Here is a 26,477-nt window from a genome sequence, read left to right on the forward strand (position 1 = left end):
GCTGCCCTGTGAGTTTCCCACTTTTGAACTGGACAGCCCCACAGTGGTGTGGAGTCGCTCCGACCTCAGTCCTCCAACCGTCCACCAGCTTCAAGGAGACAAACTGAAAGATCCAAACCAGCGTTACAGCGGCCGAACATCCATGAAGACTGACGCTCTGGAAACTGGAGAGCTCAGCCTGAACCTGACCAACCTCCAACTGTCTGACAGCGCCACCTACACCTTCTCTGTCAGATCATTTAGACTGAGAATGGAGACTGAGAGATGTCCCACTGCAGGTCAAAGGTCAACATCAAACCAAAACTCTGCTGTAGACAATCACAAATTGAGAAATTGATCTATAATGTTGATGTAATGTTGGATCTAAGCTGGGTTTTCTGAGCTTTGGTTCCACAATGGCATGTTTAAAAACACTGGGAACACTCCAGTCTGAAGAAAAGCACTGAAAAGATTTACAACCCAAGGACCAATAGTGTCAAAGACTTTGCTACAAAGCTTTGAGGGGAGAATATCTGAGGGAACTGAAGACGGCTTCTTTTTATCTACCAGGGTCACCATATCATCAAATGTCACAGGTGTAAAAGTAGACCAGGAGTGAGATGCCAGAACAAGAAAGCTTTGGGGAGATTTGTCATTGATTGTTTTGATCTTATCAACAGAAAATCAGACTTTTGTTGCTGTCTGCTTTATAGGTGAGGCAGCTCGAGACACAACAGTCAAACAAAACTTTTCTGATATGAACTGTTAAATGGGTTCAAATATTGAGGGTGAGCACAAAAACAACAATTGGTCCAGAAGAGTTGGTCAAACAATGATTTAATGAATACACGCAGTGTGGGAGATGAACACTGTAAAACATTCAGCATCGATCTCGCCCCAAAATTACACATGCAACTGTCTTATAGCATCAGGGAATATTTTCTGACGCCTCCTCTTACGTCAAACAGATACAATACAGACGTAAGTTTCAAACCACAAATGTTCTGTTGACTTTTGACACATGGGAAAAGAACATTTTCTCCGTCTGTAGGCCAGGTGCATTCTGTTGACGTCTAACTTTTCGCTTATCTCCTGAAAACATGAAAAATTGTGTCTGCCACTCTTACCCAAAACATGAACTTAACTACTGTGTGTGTGTGTGTGTGTGTGTGTGTGTGTATCGACCTCACTCGAACTCTGACTTATGAAAAGAGAGGCCAATTCTCATGTGGATAATAACCGAACTGAAAGTATGTATGTAATAGGTTGACTGCACCTGTAATACAAGTTTTAACGTAAGGCCAACAGCTTCAATAAATGCTTTGATGAAATGATAATTAATGTAATGGTAATGATGATGGTTATGAAATCATCAGTAAAATATTTCCCTGATCTCCACACTCCCGCTTTTGACCTCTTGACCACAAGAGGTCACCATACGTTGCGCTGTGTCACTCCTCGACCCACTCAGCTGCCTCCATGTCCATCAATGGCATCATGGGCCCGGGTCACCGTTCCCAGGTCCACTGCCCTCGCTCTGACCCTCTCTACCCGTCCTCTGGCCGAGGGACTGAGACAACACCCTCTGAGACATGAGACAAAAACAAACACCTTTCCCTACTACGCCTCCCTCACTTATTATGTTCCTCAATTGGTCTCTTAATTATTCAAACTTGGTTCAAGCTATCATGTTTGGGACTCTCTAATCAAAAGCGAGCCTGACTTATGGCCTTGGCTCCCTATTTCGTCTGCCTTCAACAACGGTGGGAGTGAAGCTCCCGTGGAATGTGCTCTCTGTCTCCTCTACTATCAGACAACAAGGTCCTGACTCTCTGAAAACAGCATTTCTTATAACTCAGCAGTATAATGCATCATAAACAATATCATTCATACACAATAAATCAGCAGTCTAATGTAATGCAAATCAGTTTAACAAATGTAATCGTTATCACCTTCTTCTAAGTCAGGAGAATAATGCAAACTAAGACTACATAATAATTTCACAATCATTAATCAGGGGTATAACGTGGCATAAGATAATATAATAATCTCACAGAACCTAGAAAAATCAGAGCAGCCATTTTCACCATTTCATTTAAGGAGAGCATGAGATCTCTGAGAGAGCCTGTGCACTTCCACTTTAGTTTTCTTCCATAGTCATTCAGCTTTGTGACACATTCTCCTTAAGTTTAAAATAGACGCGTTTATCCAACGGCGTGTCCTCAAGTGAATTTCAAAAAAGGCGCAGTTATGGTCTCTCAAACGGACATCCTCCTCAGACACGTTGCTAATGCTGAAGCCCAAAGTAAAGAGCCGTGTGAGGCATGGCCGACTGTGGAGGCTCAGTCTGTCTGTTCTTCTGCTCTTCATCCAACACGTCTGCAGCACTTTACAGGACGCTGCAGACTAGTTACCAAAGAACGAGTCAGGAACACATCAGGAACAAACTGAGACACAATCTGACTGAGACTAGAAGACAATGAGGGGACAGGGAGGTCATGTGACCACCACAGCTGATGGATCATGGTGTCTTTTGTTGTCCTCTCAGTTTACAAGGTGGAGGTGGATTCAGGGGTGGAGTCTGTCCTGCTGCCTTGTAAAGCCACACTTCAGCTGCTTAAAGACGTTAGAGTGGAGTGGAAGGACATGAAAGACAGGAAGGTCCACGTGTATGAGAACAGCTCTGACAAGAATAAAGAACAGGATGAAGTTTACAGAAATCGAACGAAGATGAATGAAGACCCGCTGACAACTGGAGACCTCAGTCTGAGCCTGAAACACCTACACCTGCACCATTAGCAGGGAGGGAAACATCCTGCTGAAGAAACAAGTGCTGCTTACTGTCAGAGGTCAGTGCTGTAGATACAGGTTAAAGGTCAAACTCATTGTGACGGTAGGATCATTATCTCCATCCATTTAATCCATAGATCCTGTTTGATGTCTGTTTGTAATAATGACAAACTGGAAACAGAACTTTACGATTGTTTCTTTAACCGCCATGGACCTGGCGTCCACATGTTTGGACATCACATTTTGGGACGTCTAGACCAAAATACAAAAATTTGCTCCACGAGGGCCTGATATCCACTAACGAGGACATTATACTGCTGCTGTTCTATCAAAAATTTAAACGAATGTCCTCTCATGTGGATCTCATTTTTCTCAGAGACAAAAATCAGGTAAAAAAAAAAATCTGGAAATTCTCGGTTTTTGCATTCTTCAGGTCCCAATCAGCCCAAATAGCAAAGAGAATTTAAAAATGCATGCCATGTAGGAGTTCGGGTCTTAGGAGGTTAAATATAATATTTATTGGAGCATTAAGACAGTTATTTGGAGCACATTTGGCTGAATGATCATTTTTACATCCACGCAGCAGCTGACAGGAGAAACAATCCCATCAGACTGTGATCAGCTCAGCAGCTGCTTCTAATGTGCTGTGCTTTGTTACCTTCTGCTCTGCTTCAGCTTTCTCCGCAACTGTGACACCTGCTGCTGTTTGTACACCTCATGCTGTGTTTGCTGTTCTCTCAGAGTGTCGGGTGGAGGTGGAGGAGGGGGCGGAGTCTGTCCGGCTGCCCTTCAGAACCACAGCTCAGCTGCCTGAAGACACTCGGGTGGAGTGGTGGCACCGTCCTGAGAAGCCTGACAAACAGGAGCGGCATCACAGAGACCGAGTGAAAGAAAGACGAGCGTGTGAAAAGCGGACGGTTCAGCCCGACCCTTAAACGCCCCACAGAGAGCCAGATACAGCTGTGTGGCCTGGAGCCAGGAAACATCATCGGGGTCGTGCTGTTCACAGTTACAGGTGTTTGTTCACTGTCACTTGGTTCTCTCTGCTTTCACTTATTATTTTATGGTGTTTGTGTGAAGCTGCCTGCAGGGAGAGATCAGCACATCAGGAACAGAAGCAGCTCCGTTGACTCCTCTGATGGCTGAAGTTTGATCTGTGTGTTCTTTGGTTATTGATCAGTGATGTCAGAGTGGAGCCGGTGTGATGGTATCAATTATACTGGAAACACTTCATTTTCTCCTACTGATCAGTTTGTGTCGTTACTCTGTACTCATGTCCTGTTTAAAGCTTTGTGAGTGTCAGGTGAGCAGTGAGCATGAGTGGGAGCCGTGGACGCTGCTGCAGGAAGGCTGCGTGTCATTTATTTGTGTGAGTTTAATCCAGTAAAGCTAATAAAGAGCTACTCAGACGTTGTTTGTGAGTCTTTCAGGTGATTCAGTTTTCACCTGCAGCTCAGCTGTTATTACGGCAACAGCATGACGATGATGAAAGGAGGATTAGACATCAGTCTGTAGTTAGCTAACACAGCTAACACACAAACTCCTGCAGCTTCCTCACCGGCTGGTACCAACGAGTCTCACCTGTGAGGTGGACCGTTACCTCCTCCTGGACCTCAGGGACACAGCAGGACTCCCCTCAGTTACTACGTTCACTCATGAAAACGTCTTTAGCTGATTCTACATTAGAAAATGATTTTAAGAATAAATGCAGTCGTGAGTATGTGTTTAAACCAGCTGGTAGACAAACAGCTTTTTGCAGCTACAGTATAATTACCTGTGTGGGTCCAGTGACAGGACATCCTCACCTGGAGGTGCGTGACAGAAACCACAGCAGAGACCTCTGTGTTTAAGAAGTGGACGGTTGGATATTTTGTGGCTTCCTCTCACTGAATGTGCCAAAAACTAAAGACAGGATTATGGATTTTAGGAAGTCTTCTTATAAGTCATCACCTACAATTATTAAAGCTGCTGGTCTCCAGTTGAAAGTTGAATGTGTTGTGTCTTTCTGCATCGCTGCCTTGTTTGGCAACACGACTGAAGAACAGCTTTTGGATTGCCAGCAAACTCTCAGGGTGATGGCAAGACAGACTTTTAGCCATTTATACCAAACATGCTGAGGAAGGCTCGTGTTAATTTCTTTAACCATCCACTTCACAGTCAGTTTGACTGAAACCTTTACACGTGCCTGCACAGCACACCTAAATATAGGAGGTCATTAGCCAGACTGACGGCATGCTTAGGTGGAAACCCCGGAGTCAAACACATGTAATTAAATGTAAGTGTTCAGAATACTGCGCTTCTATTGCACCATGTTCATTCACCCATCATGACTCTAATGGCTGAACTACCACTTCAACATGCAGTCAGTCCTTCTAATGACCTCATTTCAGGACGCCGACCCTCGAGTGCTGGAGTGACGAGTGGACACAGCAGAGTGAGACGTTCACTCTGAGGCTGTCAGCAGTCTAACACGGTGCACTACTTCCCTCTTGTGGCAAAGTTGCACAATTACACCTCCATTAAATATCTAAAAGCACCACTCTGTGTGGTGACTGAAAATCTTCTCATGAATGGATCTGTCTTTTGTTCAGAACTACAGCTCCCAGCATGCTTTTCTGCCCCTGTCATCTTAGTGTAACAGCTAACAATCCCAAAACTGACTGAATTTAAAGAGAAGCTGCTGAGATCCTGAAGCTGTTTCAGGCTGTGAGCGGCGCGTGAAGCAGGTTGAGGAGGAGCTCCCACAGGAACATCAAGTCTGCTGTGTTTGTAGTCCTGGTTCACGTCTGATCACCCGACCATCACTGGACACCTCATGTCTTCTTTGTGCACTGATTAGATCCGAGTTTCCTGATGTCTTCTTTAGATAAACCTGCTTGCTGCAGACCTCACATGGTGTCATGTTGGACTCTACACTGATTCTGTTCCTCTTCCTCTGAAGGATGTGTGCCATCCTTCTTAGAGTTGGAATGGGGAGCTTGATCCTTCAGGAAGGACCTGGAGTAGAGATGGTACTCCTCCTTGTTATGTTGTTACAGCTTTCCACAGATCCTCTGAATTTCCAGGTCTCCATCTAACTGCTTATTAGCAGAGAGCATGAGAGAGACAATCTGAGGCAGGTTTAACAAATTTAATGCCAATTCAGGTCATATTGTGAGGAGTTCACAATATGTTGTACTTTTACACAGAAAACCTGAAAGACAAATGAGCAGCCTTAATTCAGGGATTTGGAGTCAGTAGCTTTATTTTGACAGGAAAAAAAAGCAGTGGAAGAAATATGAAAAACCACTTCCTGTTGGTATCCAGCGGCCAATAGAAACGCAGTTATTTCTTTGTGCTTTACTGTCTTATTGATCTGATCAACAACCAGTATAATCCCAGCATCAGACACATGATATCACGTCTGTGTGGGGAAATCTCATTGAATGGAAAAATCATGTTACTGGTTTAGGTGGACATGGACACCTGTACTCAACCAATCACATCCACAGGAGTACTGCCATCCAATCAGGTTCCAGTTCTCTCTCTTCTGCTGTGCGACATCATCAGTTTGTTCAGTCACAGTTTTAATGCCGTTTCCATAGAAACAGAAGGACGCCGAAGGCGTGAGCTCACTTCTTCTGCGCAGAGCCTTTATGGAACAGGTAGATGGGCCGCTGGTTACCTGGAAACACAAGCAGACAGCTCAGATCACACACACCTGTGCAGTCTAACAGTCTTCAGGTAAACGTCTGCAGTTATTCACCTGGCCTGCTGCTGTTAACTAACAAGGCATCACCGAGGTGTGAGCGGCAGGTGTGCTCAGTGAAACTGCAGGATTTTACTGGGATATCAATCATTAGCAGTAATGCTAACATACAGTCTATGGATACAGCTAGGCTGGGTAGCATTAGCTGGCTCACATACTTCAGCATCTGTGTCACTGTATTTACAGGTGTGGTCATCCATCCACTCACACAGGCACAAGTGTCCGGCTAATGTTTAACTTTTCTTTTTTCTGGGTTAGTGTACGGCAAACATGTTTAATGGTTTATTGTTTAACAGCAAGATGATTAAACTTTGAACACAACTCAGTGTTCCAACAAGACAATGATCACAAACACATCAGACCTGGTTTTGGGAGGGATAAAGCAGGCTAAAATTAAACGCCTGGAACGGCATTCCCAAAGCTCAGACCAACTTTATGAAAATTTTTGGAGAAGTCCATTCCCGGAAACTAACAAATTTAACTAACTCTACCGATCCTGCCAAGACGAGTGGTCAAATATGAGCCAGAATACACCGGAGCCCTGATGGGTGCATATGTGCATGTTGTCACCTGCGTGTGTGATGAGTCTGTAGGAGCTGAAGCCCACGCTGTCCGTCAGGTAGGAGGTGAACTGTTCAGGCCTGAGCCTCAAACTCCTGCAGTGACTGAACGTTGTTTTCTGGAAAACCACAGAAATGAACTTTTTACTGGATACACGTGCTGCTGAATGTTCTTAGATGTATATACACAGAAGCACAGATATTTACAGACGCTCCCTGCATGCGTGTTTAGTGAACCAGTACCCATGAATAAATTCATTCTTCTGCCAAAATGCTCAAAGTGTTGCAAAAGAATACACAAGAACACTTTTACTAACAAAGTTAATGCAAAATATCAGATCATAGTTACTCCATAGTTACTCATACCCTTTGATCTTTTAGGAAACCATTACGACTCTAAAGGACCGGACTGTGATAGACACACAGTGTTGAGCACCGTCACTTCCTGTTGCTGTTATCTCTACATGTAAAATCTGGTCTTTATACGTGTGAATACTTCCTGCTGTCATCGATCACATTGTGTCAGAAGGATGAGCAAAGGACAGATGCTGTTTCTCTCTCACACTGCATATGATTATATTCATGTTGCTAGGCGTTACCGAGGCTCTCTTGCTGTGGCAGTAGCTGCTCCATGGTTGTGGCTCCAGGATAAATATTCCACCTGGCGACAGGCTCTGATAGGCTCGTTTGAATAGTCTACCCACACCTGCGTCACCCGACTGCAGCTGCACCCACTTGGTTACGTTGAGACACATGATGACATCATAATGGCCCCGCCCAGGCCAAGCTTCACGGTCTGAGACGTAGTCACCCTGTGGGAGGAGTCACAGTGGTGAGCGGTGGCTGGACACCAGCGAGGGGTCTGATGGAGAGTGAGACTCACCTGGATGAAGGTGATGTTACTGGGGAACCTGGAGGAGGAAGAGGATGAAGGAGAGAGAAGGGGAGGAGCTGAGAGAGGGCCCCGACTCACCCTGAAGGACAGAGGGAAGGAGAGGAGGGAGAGAGCCTGTTGGAACTCCTTCATCAACTCCTCCTGCCCCTCCTCCCCTTCCTGTTCGGGAGGAGGCGGGGCTACCGTGTCTTTCCTCTTCCCTCTGTCCTCCACCACCAGGTCATGTGACAGGAAGTGTCTAATGTTCTGTATGGCAGCACGGACGAGCTGCTTGTCTAGCTCCACCCCCAAGATGTGGGTGGGGTTAAATCTTCGGGCAACAGCCAGTGTCATGTGACCAGTGCCGCAGCCTACGTCCAGAACCGTCTTGTCTCTGAACCAATCAGCTTCAAAGACCCGGAGCCTTGGGTCTTCCTCTGGCCCAACCCGCCCCTCCCACTTGTCTCCATAAAAACCTTGGTAGCCATAGCAACGGCTGTGGTTCCCGTACTGGTAGCGGTGTTTGTCCTTCTTCTTCTCTCTGGGGTTAGTGGAACCAGTCTGAGGTCCTCCACACCTGCAGGAGGTGGTACAGATGTCATGTGATAACGACACCCAATCAGATCACAGTGATTACTCAGTTTAGATGACACACTCACCTGGCAGCTTTAGCCCCTCCCACTAACGGTGTCTGGAATTTGCTTGGCTGAGCTACAGTCGTTGTGACAATGGTGCTTCCAGCACCATCTGCCAACCTTGTCGAGGTGGTGCGTCGCCGCTTTCGTTGCCGCCCGTCACCCTGGCTCCCAGGCTTGTGGGGGGGGCCAGGTGGAGGGTGGGTGTGCCTCCTGGGCAGGATGGGGGACGGGGCCACGTCGTCTCGGCAGGTGATGGCAGTGTTGAGCTCACAGGGGAGAGGAGATGGAGGAACGCTGCCCCCTTTGTTCAACAACGGTACTGCAGGCGACAAAACAGACGTCCATGCACAGACTTCACTCAGGTGGACTCTGCAGGTAGAACAGCTGCAGCCAGGTACGAGCGAGTGTAAGGACACAGGCCCACCGGTTGTTTTCTCAGTTTATGTGTACACACATGTGTAAGTTCAGAGCCGTTGTTACGGTTCATGTCTGATTTAAAGCTACAGACTCAAATCAGACATTCACAGGAAGGAGTACAAAAACGATCAGTGCGCCATGCAGATCAATTATTACAGTTATACAGAGGAGCCTCGGACTGCGAGGGACTACAGACGGGGCACATAACCCGCAAAACAAGCAAAAAACTGAAAAAAAGTAACTATTAACCTGCTGCATCGCATTATTGCATTAAATATGAGAGCGCCTCCCTGATATCTTGATGAATATCTGAAAAACACCTGTAGATTTACTGTGTGAGCTGCTGCAGTTTCCTGCTCGTCCACCGGGTGTCAGTAAAGCTGCAGGTGTCTCACCTCTGAATCCACCTGTGTGGGGAAACAGCGGCGCTGCTGCCACCTCCTTGTCTCCTTCGCCGTCCCCTCCTCCTACTTTGTGGTGTCGGGTCCTGTGCTTCCTCTTGGACTTCAGTGGGGACAGCAGGACCCCTCGTCCATCCTCACCCCCCTTTCCCCCTCCCTTCAGGTTCAGAGGATCAGTGATGTCACGAGGCACCAGGATCTCTACGGGGTCTTCGCCCCGTGACGGCAGGGGTGAGCACTTTGGTGTCTCCTGATTGGTTGTTCTGAAGAAAAGGGGAAGAGCATAAAGGTGGTGTCAGTGTTAAATCCTGCAGCAGTGACGTTATATTGATCTCTGAATGAATCCACCAATAACCTCCTCACCTGTTTACTTCCTCGTCCAACAGCGAGTTCAGGTTCAGCGGGTCAAAGATGTTCCCGCCCAACAGGAAGTGACTCGGTAACACAGACTCTGACAGACTGTCGCTGTTGGCGCGGCGTCGGCGCTTGGTCAGCCCCTTGAAGCCCACGCCCATGGAGTAACGCCTATTCCCGATTCGCTGAGTCGATGGAGGAGGAGGTGGCGCCGGAAGGGCCGGCTGGCTGTCATCAGGCGGCTGGAGGCCATTTTTAGCCCGGATGATGGGGAGGGGTTTAGCCAGCTGCGGCTGCTCTGATAGGCTGATGGCAGCGGGGAAGACGGGGCTGAGTCTGATGGGCGACTCATGGGTGAGGACCGCCTCTTTGTCCACTGACATCATCTTCTGCCGTCTAGCCAATCACAGTGACCTGCAAAAGAAGAAGGGGGTGGAGTCAGATTCAGCTACTTAAGATAAACCACGAGACATAAATGTATAATAATTACTGAATTATTGATCGTAACCTCATTAATGAAGCTCTATTAGAAGAGTGAATACAAACAGAAAAAACCCAGCTGAACCTGAACTCAGCACCAAAAGTTTTATTATCCGTTAATTGTGTTTTCATCCTCACTCAGGGTTTTATTTCTTTATCCGTTTCGTTTTTTGCTTTTCCCATTTTCAGATTCTTCTTTATTATTGAGGAAAAATTTTCATGTAAAGCTAAAAGAAAATTTAAAATGTACCCTTTTCAGATAGACTTCGCAGGGGAAACCCGACAACCCTTGAGTTTAAAAACAGCAGCTGAGCAGATTATTGCAAAAACGTAAAAATCAAAATAAATTATGTTCTTGTGTAAAAGTGATGAATGTTATCAGTTACTATGAACACGCTGCACTGTAACAGAGAGTGTTTGATAGCTCAGCAAACTAACCACTCTGCTGCCCGCTTAGCTAACAGTGTTTGTCCCAGGTTTGCTCCTGTCAAACAAAGCGAACTTGTCTCTCTCCCTCCTAAAGTGGGATTCATTTTCATGGTTAAATCTGCGCTGTAGGCACATCGTAACATGACCTCCACCTCTAACTACACATCGACATCGACACAGCCTGGAACAACCGCGATTAGTCTGTTTGGGACCATCATTTCCCCCTGCACATTCCTGGATCAGCTGGAAGGGAGAAAGCCAAACTGCAGGGATAAACATTCACACACGTGTGAATGCTGGCAGCACCGCCCGTCAAACACCATCTGCAAACAGACCTTAAGCTCATTCTGCATTAACCTGAGCTCCACTCCTGAGGATCCACGGGATCAGATATTTACCCTGAAACAACGGAGGGACGTCTAAACTCAAAAAGGTTTTCTAAAAAACTCATTTTAAAATGATCCCCAGTGCCAGAATAACACATAGAAGGAGCCCAAACTTCATCCCTAAAAGGACTTTAAGTATAAGTGCCATAAGGAAGAGCATCTTTCAATGAAAGCAGTTTTGAGGGAAATCTGAGCTGAAACTGGGATGAAGGACCCTCAGCACCGACTTAAGCTTGAACTTTCTTTTATAACCTGCCTCCATCACACAGCCAATCAGACATCCTGCCACCTCTCCTTTGCATCCTGATGGTTTCCAGAAATTTGTATGTAACCTGACAACTTTAGTTTTCTTTGGGCTGGCATCCTCCCAATCAGACTGTGATGTGTGCTAACATTAAAAGACTGAGCACCACACAGGAATCTCGGATCTGTATGACGATAAAAACTCATCGAGCATCTTCTATTTCCCCTGAGGCTGTAATCAGTGAACAATATTGATCAATGAATGACTTGTGAAATATGTATACAATCCCACACACTGAGGGGACGAGTTCACGCTCCCTCTGAGGGAAACAAACATTAAATTCAAACGTCTCTTGCTGAAACCTTATTAGATGGGTGTGTGTTAATGCCCCTCAACAGGCTTCCGGAGGGCAGCCAAACAGGGACAAAGTTGTCATATTATGGAGGGCGCTGAACAAGGCTTTAGTGATAAATGAGCAGAATAAGTAAACTTCAGAGGGGTGAACGAGATAAAAACTGTAACTGTGACCTCCTGAAGGAAGTTCAACATCCTGATGTTTCAAAGTAAAAGCACCTACATGAGTTCTTTCTGATTAGTGCGTCAAAGTGTCACTTTTATTTGTGACTCTTACTTTGAAGAATAATCGAAATAAAAATTCTTACAAATATCGTTAAAGCAACATTGATTTATTCTGATTACTTCAAAGTTCTTCACTCAAACAAATCAGGCAAACGTCGTCGATCAATAATCAATCACTGACTGATCGATTGTACTCACAGTGTCCTGCAGAGATCACCGTCCGCCGTCCAGACTTCACCCTCCGAGTCTTAGAAATATCCGATTTATGTTTTTGTCAGAGCGTGTGCGTGCGTGCGCCCCCAAAATCCCGAGGAAACCCCGTCCTAGCCCCGCCCCCGTCGCTCACTCCGCCAATCCCTGCGAGCCCTCATGAATAATTCAATTGCACTACAAGAAACAAACACAGTTAGCTTCTGCAGCTAGCCGCCTAGCACGGAGCAAAAACACACGCCCCTCAAAGATAAACAAGTCCCGAAACACCACCGGAAACCCGCTGTGTGCATGAACACAAGCCCGCACCCAGCTCCCCGTGCATGTGCCTGTCAGTGTGCGTGTGCTCTGTAACGGCCCGTGACTTCAACTATAACAGTAGACTTCTGCTACGACTAGCTACTAACTACTAGCTGCCTTCATCGTGCTCAGATACTCGAGCTCGCGCTCTTATACGCGACGGCAGGGACCTCGCGCTCGACCGCAAAAGTGTCCAATCGGGTGCGAAGTTGAGGCCCAGCCATCACGGGATCTGCGATGTTGATTGGGCGCTATTCGGGGAGGGCGGGCGAATGGAGCGAGGAGAGAGGTGTTCTGAGCAGTGCCTGACTAGAAAGGCGAGCACAGCAGAAAACAAACGGCGTAACGGTGAAAATTAACGGTTCACCGGGCGGTGTCCGGCAGCTGCATGTGTTAACACAGATAGTTAATGAGTCTAATAAAGTTTCAGTAAGAGACGTTTGAATTGAACGCTTGTTTCCCTCAGAGGGAGCGTGAACTCGTCCCCTTAGTATATGGGATTTTATACCCTCAGTTTTGCTCTGAAGGAAATATAAACTCCCTATATCCGATCATATCCTCCAGGATGACAGATAAATCCAAATAAATCATTTAGGTGAATAGTGGGAAAGTTTTAGGATCAGTAGAGATGTGACGTTTGTTGGCCAATCAGAGCAGAAGAGATCCTGAGAGTTGAAACGAGATCAGTGGTGGCTCACATGTTTTCTCCCACATACATGTGGTTTTCATCATGTTATCACTGAGTTCAGACACCAGAAACAGTACTCTGCAAGAGCAGGTTGTCAGGTGTTATCGTGGTGCAGATCCATCAGAGGTTCTGTGCTTTTAAACTTTTAACTTTAAGTGCTTTTAAAGTTTCTCATCTCAAAGCTGAAGCTGACGTTCTCTGATGTTTGAGGCTTCTCCTAATTTGCAGTCAATTTTTTTTTTCTGTTATGACCATTTGTCTTTTTGATTGCGATTATTTTTTTTATTCTTTTAAGTTTTATTTCCTTCTTCTCTTGATTGCTGAATGAATCTGCCCTGCTTCAGGCTAGCATGGGGATAGGAGCAGAACAATAACACCACACAACATCTTTCACGGATTAATTTTGGATGCACAGTTTGATTTATTGAGTAAATGAAGTACATCTTTAATGCTGGGTCTCAGTTTTTCTTCACTATAAAGTAAAGCTGGTGTAGTAAATCACAGGAGCAGTATGCGATTTGATTGTTTGTCTTTAACTCTGTGTGTTGCAGACCAAAAGCGACGGCTTTATTGGTCAGAAAATTGAAACCTGTTGAAAATAAATTGAAAAGTTCAGATCCGTGCCCCCGTTCCCGGTCATGTTATCTAAACCGACCGAGTGGGCCACATTGGCCTGTTTGGCCGGTCAGTTCTGGCCCATGTGCCATATGTTTGACACCTCTGCCTTTGTGAGGTGAACCATCATGGAGGCCACACTCCCTGAGGCTTCATATTTGCAGGTTTGTCTTTAACAGCGGAAGATTTTTATGGTGCTTCATGTTTCCCTGTTTCAGAAAGAGAAGCTGCCTGCACGTGATTGAGTTTACATTCATCTGTTTTATCCAGATTAAGACAGAGCAACAGACCCACTCATCCACTCATAAACATTTCACAGCACTGTGAGTCTGCAGCTGCACCACCTCACATTTTAGATTTTAGATTCAAGGACATGAAAAAGTTAAGATGTAATACATGTTCCACTAAGGCCAGAGTTTACTACAGTTTAGACAGACTGATAAGTACTTTTACTTTGAGTACAGTTTTGAGGTACTTTTACTATTGATGCTTTACATGAAAATTTAAATATATATGCTTGAATATTTCCATTTTATGTCTAAAAAAAAAAGAGAAATCTACTTTAAAAAAATCTTTTTAAGAAGCTTTATTCTCACTGCTGGTTTCCTTTCCTCAGTTTGTGTTTCCTTGTCTACTTCTGCCCACTGACGCTGTGCCAGACTCCATAATGAAGGAGGTCGAGCTCCTAAAATGCACCAGGAGGACCAAAGAGAGGAGGTACAGAAGAAAGGCAGCCACTGCAGGTAAATAACTACTAATTACTTTAGAAGTATGATTGAATAAAACTACTTTATGAGAATAAACATTTAAACTAAAAACGTTTTAAATCACAAGGATGAAGCTTCAAATAGCTGAACTCCTGGGATCAATAACTCATTGAAAAATTGATCACAACACCTAATCACATCAGAAAAGGTTAAAAAAAACCCAAACAAGCAGATTTTAATTGAAACCATCAGAAAAACATAAAATGTGTCATCAGCAGGGGTCAAAGTTCATGTGCAGTGATGCAGAGGAGGGATAAATAATAATTTGTAAATATCAATAATCTCTTTTGTGAGATACTTTAGTTTAAGGCTGTGATCAGCTGAAATGCTGCTGCTCTGTGTGGGTTAAACTGAGGTCGGTAAGATCAAAGCAGGTGCTACCTGACCTCCCATACGGGGCTTATTATAACTGTCAGTATAAAGCTAGTGTAAAGGTGTCATCTGTGAATGCTGAGTGAAAATGAGACTCACCATCATCACTGTAAAATTTAAATGCCGTCCTTCATGTGACCATGAACAGCACAGCTGCTCAGCACTGTGTGCACACCTCTTTCAATTCAGCACAATAACCTGAATCCAAGAATGAACTGATTAGAGTTTAAAGGTCAAAGGTCACTGCGGCCTATCATTTCTTAAGGACACATCATCACATGAAGAGCAGCTCCGTGGTTGCGGAGCTGCTCTTCACGCACTAATGAAGCTGTTATTGGACGCGTGTAGAAAAAAGGAGGATGGGAGCAGAGGCACAGCTGCTACAGATTACTCATTACTTTTAAAAAAGTAATCATTAGACTCGTCCTGTTAGCCCACAGCCGGTCACATGAAGAAATGTTAGGCTGTACTGACACAAACCCGGGTCAGCAGGTGACTAAAGAGAGGAAGGAAATAAAAATCAAAGACTCACCCTCAATGTTCCCTCTAATTTTTCATGTGTCTGAACACACAAACTCCCTGAGCGTCCCTTGGACCACTGTGAGCGACAGCAGACGTGTGCACTGTGGTCACGCCAGCATCGAATCCATCCAAGTTACATGTTTTATTAAAATAATCAAATTACAGCATTTACATTTATGTTAGACTATCTTTAATTAACTGCTTTAGCCCACTTACAATGTTCATGACCTGTGTAGTATGTTAACACTATTGGAAGTAAAAATAACCTGGACTCCAATTTTGAAAACACAACTTTATTTATTTATTCATTTATTTTTTGCTCTGACTTGTATTATGAGTCTGTGGTCTGGGAGAGAGTCCTGTAACTCTCTGTCTGCAAAATACAGTAAATAATGACCAATTCTGGGCAATTAATTATATAGTTATGTCTTAAAAAAACAGTTACTAAGTTTTGCAAACAACAAAGTTTTTTGCAGCTGTTTACCTAAAAATGCAGAGTGCTTTCCAGCGTTTTCCTTATAAAACAGTGTTTTACAGTTTCTTCCGCAGTAAAAATAATCAATAGGAAAAAAACAAACATTGCATACCGGTATATTTTTATCATAACTCTGGTTTTACGTGGCCTATCAACACAATTTAAAAACTAGTATAAACTACACAATTTTGCCGTCAGTTGTTCTGTCTGTCCTGCTCACATCTCCAATGGTTGTACACGTTGTCATTAACATGGCTTCACTCCACATCAGCAACGTCGCTTTGCTAGCTAAAACACGCTGTCATAGCCTGTCAACGACGTTGATTAGCTGCATATATACGAATGTGAATAGCGTGATTGGCTGGACTATGGGATAAGGTGGCATCGTTCTAATCCCATACGGGAGCAGCCAGTCACTTACTGACTAACACTGCAAAACAGAATCGTTAAAATTTTAATTTTAATTTCAATTCAGGTTAGAATTTTTTTGTGCACAACATAGATTTCCTGTGTGCAGAGACCGTGCCAGCAGTGCGCAATTGCGCATGCACGCAACTTACAGGGAACATTGCTCACCCTCAACCTTTTCCTGTTTCTTCCTCCTTTATGAATCAACTGCACCTAAACTTCCAAAAAGGACGTCACAGTGTTTGAATTAAAGAAATAACTTTTAAAAATGCACGAATCAAGAGTGACACCATCTAAGAGAGTTGAGCCAAAAGAGCTGAATCTGAGAAACGAGCTGGACCTCCTTCACTAGCTGCTGGAGAACACCTGAGATCAGCTTTCACTCAGGTCAAACAATGTAGTGCTCAACAAATTTACCAGTTAAAAAATAAATATAGTTCTAAAAAACCTAACCATGTAAATAAAATACACTTTACATAAAAAACATTTACATAATCAGCTGATGTTAGATAAACGTGTGGTTTCAATAAATATTCTGCAGAAATTAAAACAACAACATAAAGATCAAGAAAACGAAGTTGTCTGCAGTTATAAAACACTAGGGTGAACTAAAACTCCGTAACTGTGTGATTCTGATGGCTTTCAGTGTGAAACTGAAACTGCTTCAGACACATGTGCTCTAACTCCACCCTCACAAACACCCGTCCACAGTCACAGGCCGACCCTCCGCCTACATGTTCCTGTTTCTTTCAAATTCCAACACGAGTAATAAAAGGAAACTTTTCACACATGATCTGTTTTACACGACCTGCATAAAACAACAGCATTAAAACACTGGAGTGAAGTGACATGAACATTTTGTAGTCCGCCTTCTGCAGATTGTAGTTTCTATTGTGTTACCAGTGTGACGCTGTAATGGAGTCTGAGTGTAGGTGCAGTTGGACCCTCAGTGCACGGCTTATCTCTTGTTCTAAGTCCTTATTGGTCCTCCTTCACACCTGTCCTTCACCTCGTACCATTTTCCACCAAGAACAAGGAAAAGTGGTTCGGAAAAGCAGATAAGAGTTCATTTTTTTGGACTCTTCAAACACAAAGCAGATTTATTTAGGAAACATCTTGTTGTCTGTTAGTGTTCATCATGTTCCTAATAATATGTCTTAACATCTGTAACAGGCATGAATGATCCTTAGAGATAGCAGTGTCTTCAGAGGAAGCTCTGAGTGAGAATTATGGTTTAAACACAGCCCCAATAAAGATGGCGCTGAAAGGGCTCATAAAGCTCTGTGAGACTTTTATTGGTCAGACTCTAAATGAAAGTGCTTTAGGTATCACCAGATAGTACCCAGAGTTGACTATATTGGGACAGCAGGGACATTGGTTAGACAGTCTGAATAAATGAGATGTTACTAATGTTGTTTCCCACAGGTGAGAGGAGAGAGGAAAGGAAGAGAGGAAGTCTTATTCTGAAAGTCTTGACTGTACTTTGTGGTTTGGTGACAGAGCAGGCCTAGAGCTGGTTCATACGGTGGCCCTGAGAGGCCAAACGGACTGCAACTTCAGAAAACACTTGCAAAAAGAAAAATGCTGCAAAAAGGAAAATGCTGCAAAAAGAAAGACGCTGCAAAAAGAAAAGCGCTGCAAAAAGAAAAGCGCTGCAAAAGCACACAAAGCACAACGGAAATAGGAAAAAAGACAACGGAAATGTTCCTGGGGAGACTCTCCTCCACTTCTTTGAAGCGTTTCCCAGTCCTAGCGCACTGGTAAATGTGTTGTAATCTCATGATTCTAATAATACTACAGATATCTGGAATATACATTCAAAGGTAATTCTAACAAAGATAATGTTTAATGTAGCCTTAGAAATGAAGCTTTCCGTTGTCTTTTTTCCTATTTCCGTTGTGCTTTGTGTGCTTTTGCAGCGCTTTTCTTTTTGCAGCGTTTTTCTTTTTGTAGCATTTTTCTTGAAGTTGCAGTGCAGCGTTTTTCTTTTTGCAGCGTTTTCCTTTTTGCAGCATTTTTCTTTTTGCAAATGTTTTCTGAAGTTGCAGTCCGTTTGGCCTCTCAGGGCCACCGTAGGGTTCAGCCTCTCAGAGCCTGATGATGTTTCAAACTCCTCCTGGAATTACAGAGATGTCGCCAGATCACTTCTGCAGTTCTCCATCCATCCACCAGGTGTCCCCAGTGTACCAGCAGTCCTGTGTGCGTTTGTATGAGTGTGTGTCTGCTGCTTGTGTGTGCCTGGTCACTGATGACATCATGTGGTCCCTGCTCTGCGATTGGCTGCTGTATGTGTTCGAGCTCACAGAGCTTCAGAACGTGTGAGAGTCACAGAGCTGCTGCTGCTGATGAAGATGAAGGTGTGGGTGCTGCTCCTCGTCCTGTCCTCAGTCCTCTGTGTCTCTGCTGATTGTGAGTCTCTGATTCACTCATGAACTCTTGTATTTTAGCCCTTTTATGCATGGTGAACTGATTTACTGATGTGAGACTGGTTAAGTATTCTCACAGTAGTTTATCTTTGGCAGCACAGAACAGATCGGACACCAGTAACCACACGTGTGGCACTGCTTTAGTTACTAACAGCATGAAAGCTGGGGTGGGTTGTAAAGGGGCTTGCTGTGTTTGTCTGATGTTACCCAAGTTGCCAGATGGTCTGTGTGTGATGTGTCCAGCGCTGGGCAGCCTGAGTAAAGAGCAAGACTTAAAAATCTGAAATAAATAAATAAAAGCTGTGCGACAGGAAGTTACAAACTTTGGTCAAATATGTAACATGTTCTCATGACACATTGTAAAAAGCCAAACAGCGTCACTTTTCAGCAACATTTAAACATATGTTTGTTGTAGACTCATAAATCAAAGGCAATGATATTCAGCACTGAAGGGTGTCAGCAAAATACCAAGGTGTGCTGGTTTAAATGAAACAATTGTGCTTCTGGTTGAAGTTTGATGAACTGTCCTGCATGAAAGGATTTAAGCTCTGATAGGTGACTGGCTCCTATGAACCTGATGGACACTGACTCCACCCTCTGTTTCTCTCCTCCTAACACCATGAAGCTCTGCATGGGGACAACTGGATCAGCGGCTGTTCAGATACTGATGGCGAGGCTGTGATGATACTTGATGATGAGGCGGTCTGGTACGCCGACTTTAACAAACAGACAGGAATCTATCCTCTGCCCCCCTTTGTAGATCCCATTACCTTCCCAGGTCAATATGAACAAGCTGTGGCTGATCAACAGGTCTGCAGGCAAAACCTGAAGACGATTCGTCAGGCTATGAAGGACGTCCCCAAAGAACTGGGTAAACACGAATCACCAGTCCACATGTAAAGAGCAGAAACATTCAGAGAGTGGAGTTCAATGAAACATGCTGAAACATGAAGCATCAGTTTTATGCCAGATAAATGAAGATTTCAGAGGCTGATAGATTAGATCATTAAAGACACTTTAGGTAAACTGCAGTCAACATCAGACTTTTGATTTGTCGATTGTTTGAATTTCAGGATCAAATTCAACCATTTTAAGCTAGCAGTCATGATTGGCTTCATCATGTTCTCATACGTTTTGTTGTCATCATACCGACAGTGGACAACATACAGTAATGGTCTTAATTCTTTAAAAGCAGAGAAGCTTCAATATTCACCAGATTTACAGCTTTCAAATAAAATCACACAAAGATGATCTGAGCAGAAACATTTTCATCACATCTTTGGCAAACTAACAAACGCTGTGACCTTTATTGTCACTAAATTCCAAGTTTGTATTCATATCAGTACTTCTCTTTATTCAGTGTCCAGAATCTACCAGCACAAATCTGCAAATATTTTTCAGAAATGTTTAAATATCAGGAAACACTATCCAGCACCTGATCTCATCAAGATCATGCACACACACGGTGCTGCAGTCAGTGTTTAATAAATCTACTCAGGAAACAACAGGTTTTATCCTCAGTGACAACAACATCCATGAAGACCAGAACATCTGAACTCTAAGAGGTGAAACACACATACAGAACTTCAGCTCCATGTTACGAGCTGCTGAATCAACGACACAACAATAGAGACTAAAAACCTCAGACACACAGGAGTGAAACAGGAAACGCAGAGACCAAACTTCCTCTTTATCACATGACTCTGGGGATCTTCAAACATTCAGTTCTCTGTTTGTTTAAGTGAAAACACATCTAACTTTAGCAGACGCTCAGGTCCTCCCAGTGTTTCTGTGCTTTCTCTTCGTGTTTTTAGCTCATAACAGCAATCGAACACTGCTCAAAGTCTTTAATCCTATGAGTTAAATTCATTTTAGAGAAAAAAACAACAACAACAGAGTCGGTGCAGGTCCTGTACATACTGACTCTTTGCTGCAATGCTGTTGCATATTCAGTGCAGTGGTGTAACCTGTACATGTTTGTGCACAGATCCTCCTTCGAGCATGATCATCTACACAGTACTAAATTTGGAGCTCAGAGTCCAAAACACTCTGATCTGTCACGTGACTGGTTTCTATCCTGCTCCTGTCAACATCACCTGGACCAAGAACGAGCAGAAGGTGACAGAAGGAGCGAGCACCAGTGTTCCCTTCCCCAACAAAGATGGTTCCTTCAAACAGACGTCCAGACTGGACTTCATCCCAAAGCAGGGAGACGTCTACAGCTGCACCGTGGAACATGTGGCCCTGATGCAACCAATGACCAAATTCTACGGTGAGAAAATTCTAATCAGTTTGTTTTACATTGTACAGTTTGACAAAAACAGTAATCTCAAGTTGCTTTATATTCTAAGGTAAATCAACAATATCAGAGAGAAAACCTTTAACAAAAACGAAAGTTTTAAGACTGATCTTAATCTACTAGTACTACTATTTGATATTCTACTTTTAAATACTCTAGGAACAACAAGTAGGCCTGCAGAGCGAGAGCAAAGTGCTCTAATAGGGTGATATGGTACTACAAGGTCATTAAGATAAGATGGGGCCTGATTATTTAAGACCTTGTATGTGAGGAGCAGGACTTTGAATTCTGGATTTAACAGGAAGTCAATGAAGGGAAGCCAAAACAGGAGAAATATGCTCTCTCTTTCTAGTCCCTGTCACGACTCTTGCTGCAGCATCTTGGATTAGCTGAAGGCTTTTCAGCGAGTTTTTAGGACATCCTGATAATAATGAATTACAGTCGTCCAGCCTGGAAGTAATAAATGCATGAACTAGTTTTTCAGCGTCACTCTGAGACAGGATATTTCTAATTTTAGAGATGTTGCTCAAATGGAAGAAAGCAGTCTTACATATTTGTTTAATATGTGCGTTGAAGGACATGTCCTGGTCAAAAATGACTCCAAGGTTCCTCACAGTGTTACTGGAGGCCAAGGTAATGCCATACAGAGTAAGAATCTGCTTAGATACCATATTTCTAAGATTTTCAGGGCCGAGTACAATAACCTCAGTTTTATCTGAATTAAGAAGCAGATCCAGGTCTTTATGTCTTTAAGATATTCCTGTTGTCTTGTCTTCTTTCACAGATAAATATAACTGAGCATCAGCTGCATAGTAACGAAAATGATGCAGTGTTTTCTAACAATATTGCCTGAAATAAAAAGTATAGTTTCCAGCACTGAACCCTGTGGGACTCCATGACTGTTTTCAGATGTGAAGGTTCACATTACTCTCTGTGTTTCTGTCTGCAGCTGTGGAGAACTCTGATCTCATTCTTGGACCTGCCATGTTTTGTGGAGTGGGTCTGACTGTCGGTGTCCTCGGTGTGGCAGCAGGAATCTTCTTACTCATCAGAGGAACCGAGTGACAATGAATGGCCGGGGCTGACGTTTGAATAAATCTGAGCAGTTTGTAATCTGATTACACAGATCCTGAAGTTTTACCTCTGCCAGCAGAGAGCATCTTCAGATTAACTGCTGCTCTTTATTGAATTTGTTTTACATCCCGATATTTTATATGCTTTATTACATATTAAACATCAGAGAACAGTGATGTGAACCAGAAGGCTTTTCTTTTCATTAAAGATTTATTGACAAAGATTTGAGTTCATCTCAGTTCCTTTCATTTTGTTATTGTCACGGGTCTGGGTCCGTTGGACCCAGTATGTGGAGTTTCATGTTTTTGTTATTCCATGTTTGAGGTTATTATGTTTTGGTTTTAGTTTGCATCAGGGATTGTTTTCTTGTTCTCTTGTTGTGTTTATGATGATGATTATGATGTTTATTATTTGAGTTTCATGTTTAAGGATTTGTTCTCGGTTGTATCTCACGTTTAGTTTAGTTCAGGTTCCATGTGTCACTCTGTCTGTCTCTCAGTGTCAGGTCTGCGTCTTGGTGTGGTGTTCTCACTTCCTGTTTTATTGTGAAGGTCTGGGTCTCATGTGAGTGTGTTCAGTTTTACCTAGGGATGGGTATCGAAAACCGGTTCTTGTTGAGAACCGGTTCCCACTGTTTCAATTCCTTGGAATCGTTTGCCATTTTTGCAAACGATTCCCTTATCGATTCCAGTCTCCCCGAATGACGTCACCACGTTGCGGAGCGTCATTTACCTGGCAGGAAACATGGCGGCTCAAACGCTAAAAAGTTTGGTTATACTTTACAAGAACGGATGACAACAGGGCAACTTGCAATACTTGCAAAGTAGATACTTCATTTAAGGGAGGAAACACTACGAATATGCAAAAGCATTTGCTCACAAAACACGCGATGACCTTAAATGAATGTCGTGTTTTTAATCCGCTCCGGACTCGTGAATCTCAACCCAGCAGCAGCGGTAACGTTTGCACGTCCTCTCCCGTTAATGCGGCAGGTAAATAATCAACTAACAGTGCATATTATGTTAGCGCGATTTGCCTTATCTGCCATTACTGCGCGTTTAGATGGCCATGATGAGAGAGACAGAGTCTGGCTGGCGCTCGCTGGCAGTTCTCGCTGCAGTCTACCGGTAGCGTCTCCTTTCAGGCCAGGATAGACTAATGTTACCGAGCAGTGACTAAGTTTGTGGTAAAAGGCTTGCACCCATTTGCCACAGCAGATGCCCCGATTTTCGGTAAGTGAATGTGTTTAATTGTAGGCAAGGACATTACTGGATATTCTTGTGTAATTGCTACAGAATAATTTATGTTATACTTTGTTATTGCTACAGAAGAATATTTATTTTATTATTTTACATTTACAATTTTTTTCCCCGGGGTCCCCGTGACACCCCATTGAAGAGCCATAGGCTGGATCTCTTAAGATCTCACTGCTGGGTTTGTAAGGCCATGTTACTCCTAAATTTCTATCTTGTTCAAAGAGAAGATATAAAACAAAGTTCTAAGCTAATCGACCTTAGTGTTCTCCTTTTTTAAAAAGAATCGATAAGAGAATCGATAAAGAATTGAATCGTTAAACAGAATCGAAAATGGAATCGGAATCGTGAAAATCTTATCAATACCCATCCCTAGTTTTACCTCTGTCTCGTCTTGTTGATCATTCCCAGCTGTGTCCACCACCTGTGTGTAATTCCCCTGTGTTTCTCTGGGTGTATTTAAGTCATGTCCTCCGTTATTGTAGTTGCTGGTCCGTCTGTGTATTCCACCCTGCCTCATCTGCGTTTCTACCATGTCTCACCCGTGTGTTCTCCCTGCTGTCCGCCGTTAGTCTCTTCTGGTCGTTCTCGTTAAGGTTTGTGCTCTGTAGTTTAGTTGATCCCAGTATAGTTTAGTTCTAGCTCCATTTGCCGTTTGTATTTACTTTCATGTTCAATAAACCACCTTTACACCTTCACGACTGCCTGCATTTGGATCCTCCTTCATTTCCTCCACACGGCTCACCTCACTCGCCGTGACAGTACGGACCAGCCAGATATGGATCCAGCGACATTCACCCCACCCACGGAGCTTCGGGACTTCATCACGGACTCCGCTTCAAAAATAATCAACCTGTGGCTAGAGCATGAGGGAGAAGCATTTCTCCACGTTCTGGAAGCCAGACTGCAACAGCTGCTCACGGATTATCCCTGGCTATTGGACTCACTACACCCACTCATGCAAGACTTCATCCTTCACGAACTTCACCTACACCCACCAGCCGCTACCGCTTCCCAACCCAGCCGGACGCCGGAGGTTTTGCCCGGCTCGCCGGAGGTTTTGCCCGACCCGCCGGAGGTTTTGCCCGGCCCGCCGGAGGTTTTGCCCGGGAGGAAGCGACGATCGCGCCGTCAGCGCGTCGCCCCACAGCCGGAGATTAGGACTTCGGAACTGCCGGCTGTGGTGAGTGGAAAAGACGCTCCGTCTGTTTCACCAGTTCATATGACTGTTTATACCGGGGCTGTGTTCGTTGAGTCAGCTGCTCAGCCGGTAGCTCGGTTAGCTGCCCAGCAGTCGCTAACTCAGTCAGCCGCTCAATCATCACCTCCATTACAGTCACAGTCAGACCCAGTAGACACCATGTTACAGTCCATAGCCCAGTCAATAGCTCAGTTGGCAAGAGATTCATCAGCCTTATTATCAGTTCAGCCAGCCACTCCACCACCTGTTACTACTTCGCTACCTGTAGCTCAGTTGCCACCAGTCCAGCAGCCTGTCCACTCATTTACCCAGCCTTTATCCTCACAGCCTCATTACAAGCAGGGAACACACTCCACACAAACTTTTGCTGGTTCATTTAAGCTGGCCATCTCAGAGACAGTTGCTCCCTCTAGGGCCTCCCCAGAGGCTGGGTGTCAGTCACCAGCCAACTCTGGACCCCTAGAGGTCAAGACGCCAGCACCAGCAGCCTCACCGGAGAACTCACCAGAACAGTCTCGGCTCTCAGCACCCCCTGAGAGTTCAAGTGAGTTCACCCGTCCGCCTCAGTCCTCTGCTGAGTGTATTGGGGAACACTTTCAGCCCTCTGAGGACTGTATCCCACTGTTGCTGCCTGAGTCTAGCCACTGTGCTGCTCAGTCCCAGCCAGTGTCCACACTGGCAGAGGTCTCCGTACCTGCTGCTTCAGAGACTGGTTCCACTGGAGGGCCTGAGGAGCCCGTCCAGTCTCAAGTCATGTTAGCTGGGGGTTCAGGTGAACCCAGCCAGCGTCCTGCCTCGTCGGCTGGAGGGCCTGAGGAGCCCGTCCAGTCTCACGTCATGTTAGCTGGGGGTTCAGGTGAACCCAGCCAGCCTCAAGTGTCGTCTGCTGGGGGTTTAGGAGAACCCAGCCAGCCTCAAGTGTCGTCTGCTGGGGGGCCCGAGGAGCCCGTCCAGCCGCAAGCCACGTCCGCTGGAGGGCCCGAGGAGCCCGTCCAGCCGCAAGCCACGTCCGCTGGAGGGCCCGAGGAGCCCGTCCAGCCTCAAGCCACGTCCGCTGGAGGGTCCGAGGAGCCCACCCAACACCACGCCTCGTTAGCTGAGGGTCCTGGGGGACCCAGCCAGCACATCCTCACACCTGCTGATGGTCCGGGGAAAGTGGTTCAGCCGTCACCTGTTGAATCGTCCCCCGCGACTTTTACATCATCACCTGCAGCATTCACGCCACCGCCTGCTGCATTCACGCCACCGCCTACAGCATTCACATCATCGCCATTCGCAGCACCGCCTGCAGCGTCGCTGCCGTCAGGTTCCGCAGCCGTCCCGCTGCCGTCAGGTTCCGCAGCCGTCCCGCTGCCGTTAGGTTCCGCAGCCGTCCCGCTGCCGTCATCCACGCCTGGTCCGGCCTCAGCTCCGCCCACGCCGCCGTCTGGTCCAGCCTCCGCTTCAGCCTCAGCTTCGTCTGGTCCAGCCTCCGCTTCAGTCTCGTCTGGTCTAGCCTCCGCTTCAGTCTCATCTAGTCCAGCCTCCGCTTCAGCCTCGGCTTCGTCTGGTCCAGCCTCTGCGCCTTCATCCACGCCTGGTCCAGCCTCTGCGCCTTCATCCACGCCTGGTCCAGCCTCCGTGCCTTCATCCACGCCTGGTCCAGCCTCGGCTCCGCCTTCGTCTGGTCCCGCCTCGTCTGGTCCCGCCTCGTCTGGTCCCGCCTCGTCTGGTCCTGCGGTTGCCACACCGCCGTCGGAGCCAGCTCGACCCGTTCCGCCTCGCCTCTGCGGCCGTTTTCCGGGCCTCTAAGATGGCATCATGGCCTTCGGGGACGGCCTCCGGAAAAAGTTCGTCGCCGCCGCTGGCACCGCGGCCGTCCTCCGGACCTGTTCAGTGGCCACCACTACCTTCCAAGAGGTCGGCCTCCAGAACTGTTTGCCCGTCGCCGCCGTTGCCGTGTGCACGGTCGGTCCCCGGAACTGTTTGCCCGTCGCCGCCGTTGCTGT

At 45.4% G+C, this 26,477-nt stretch overlaps 2 protein-coding genes across 2 annotated transcripts; one reads left to right on the top strand and one right to left on the bottom strand.

Moving 5' to 3' along the window:
- Positions 1-5,987: 5,987 nt before the first annotated feature.
- LOC101475546 (7SK snRNA methylphosphate capping enzyme) lies at positions 5,988-12,526 on the bottom strand. The gene is made up of 8 exons (XM_004574052.6): positions 12,078-12,526; positions 9,771-10,175; positions 9,402-9,670; positions 8,611-8,908; positions 7,961-8,528; positions 7,677-7,889; positions 7,088-7,196; positions 5,988-6,433 (listed from the first exon to the last, which is right to left on the bottom strand). Exons 2-8 carry the CDS (start codon positions 10,145-10,147, stop codon positions 6,381-6,383), a joined length of 1,887 nt encoding a protein of 628 aa, XP_004574109.3. The 5' UTR covers positions 10,148-10,175; positions 12,078-12,526; the 3' UTR covers positions 5,988-6,380.
- Positions 12,527-18,548: 6,022 nt separating this feature from the next.
- LOC101478765 (HLA class II histocompatibility antigen, DP alpha 1 chain) lies at positions 18,549-22,256 on the top strand. The gene is made up of 4 exons (XM_024798980.2): positions 18,549-18,645; positions 19,288-19,533; positions 20,650-20,934; positions 21,911-22,256. Exons 1-4 carry the CDS (start codon positions 18,582-18,584, stop codon positions 22,024-22,026), a joined length of 711 nt encoding a protein of 236 aa, XP_024654748.1. The 5' UTR covers positions 18,549-18,581; the 3' UTR covers positions 22,027-22,256.
- The last annotated feature ends 4,221 nt before the right edge of the window (positions 22,257-26,477 follow it).

The sequence above is a fragment of the Maylandia zebra genome, unplaced genomic scaffold (assembly GCF_041146795.1).
Source record: "Maylandia zebra isolate NMK-2024a unplaced genomic scaffold, Mzebra_GT3a scaffold01, whole genome shotgun sequence".
NCBI lineage: Eukaryota > Metazoa > Chordata > Actinopteri > Cichliformes > Cichlidae > Maylandia > Maylandia zebra.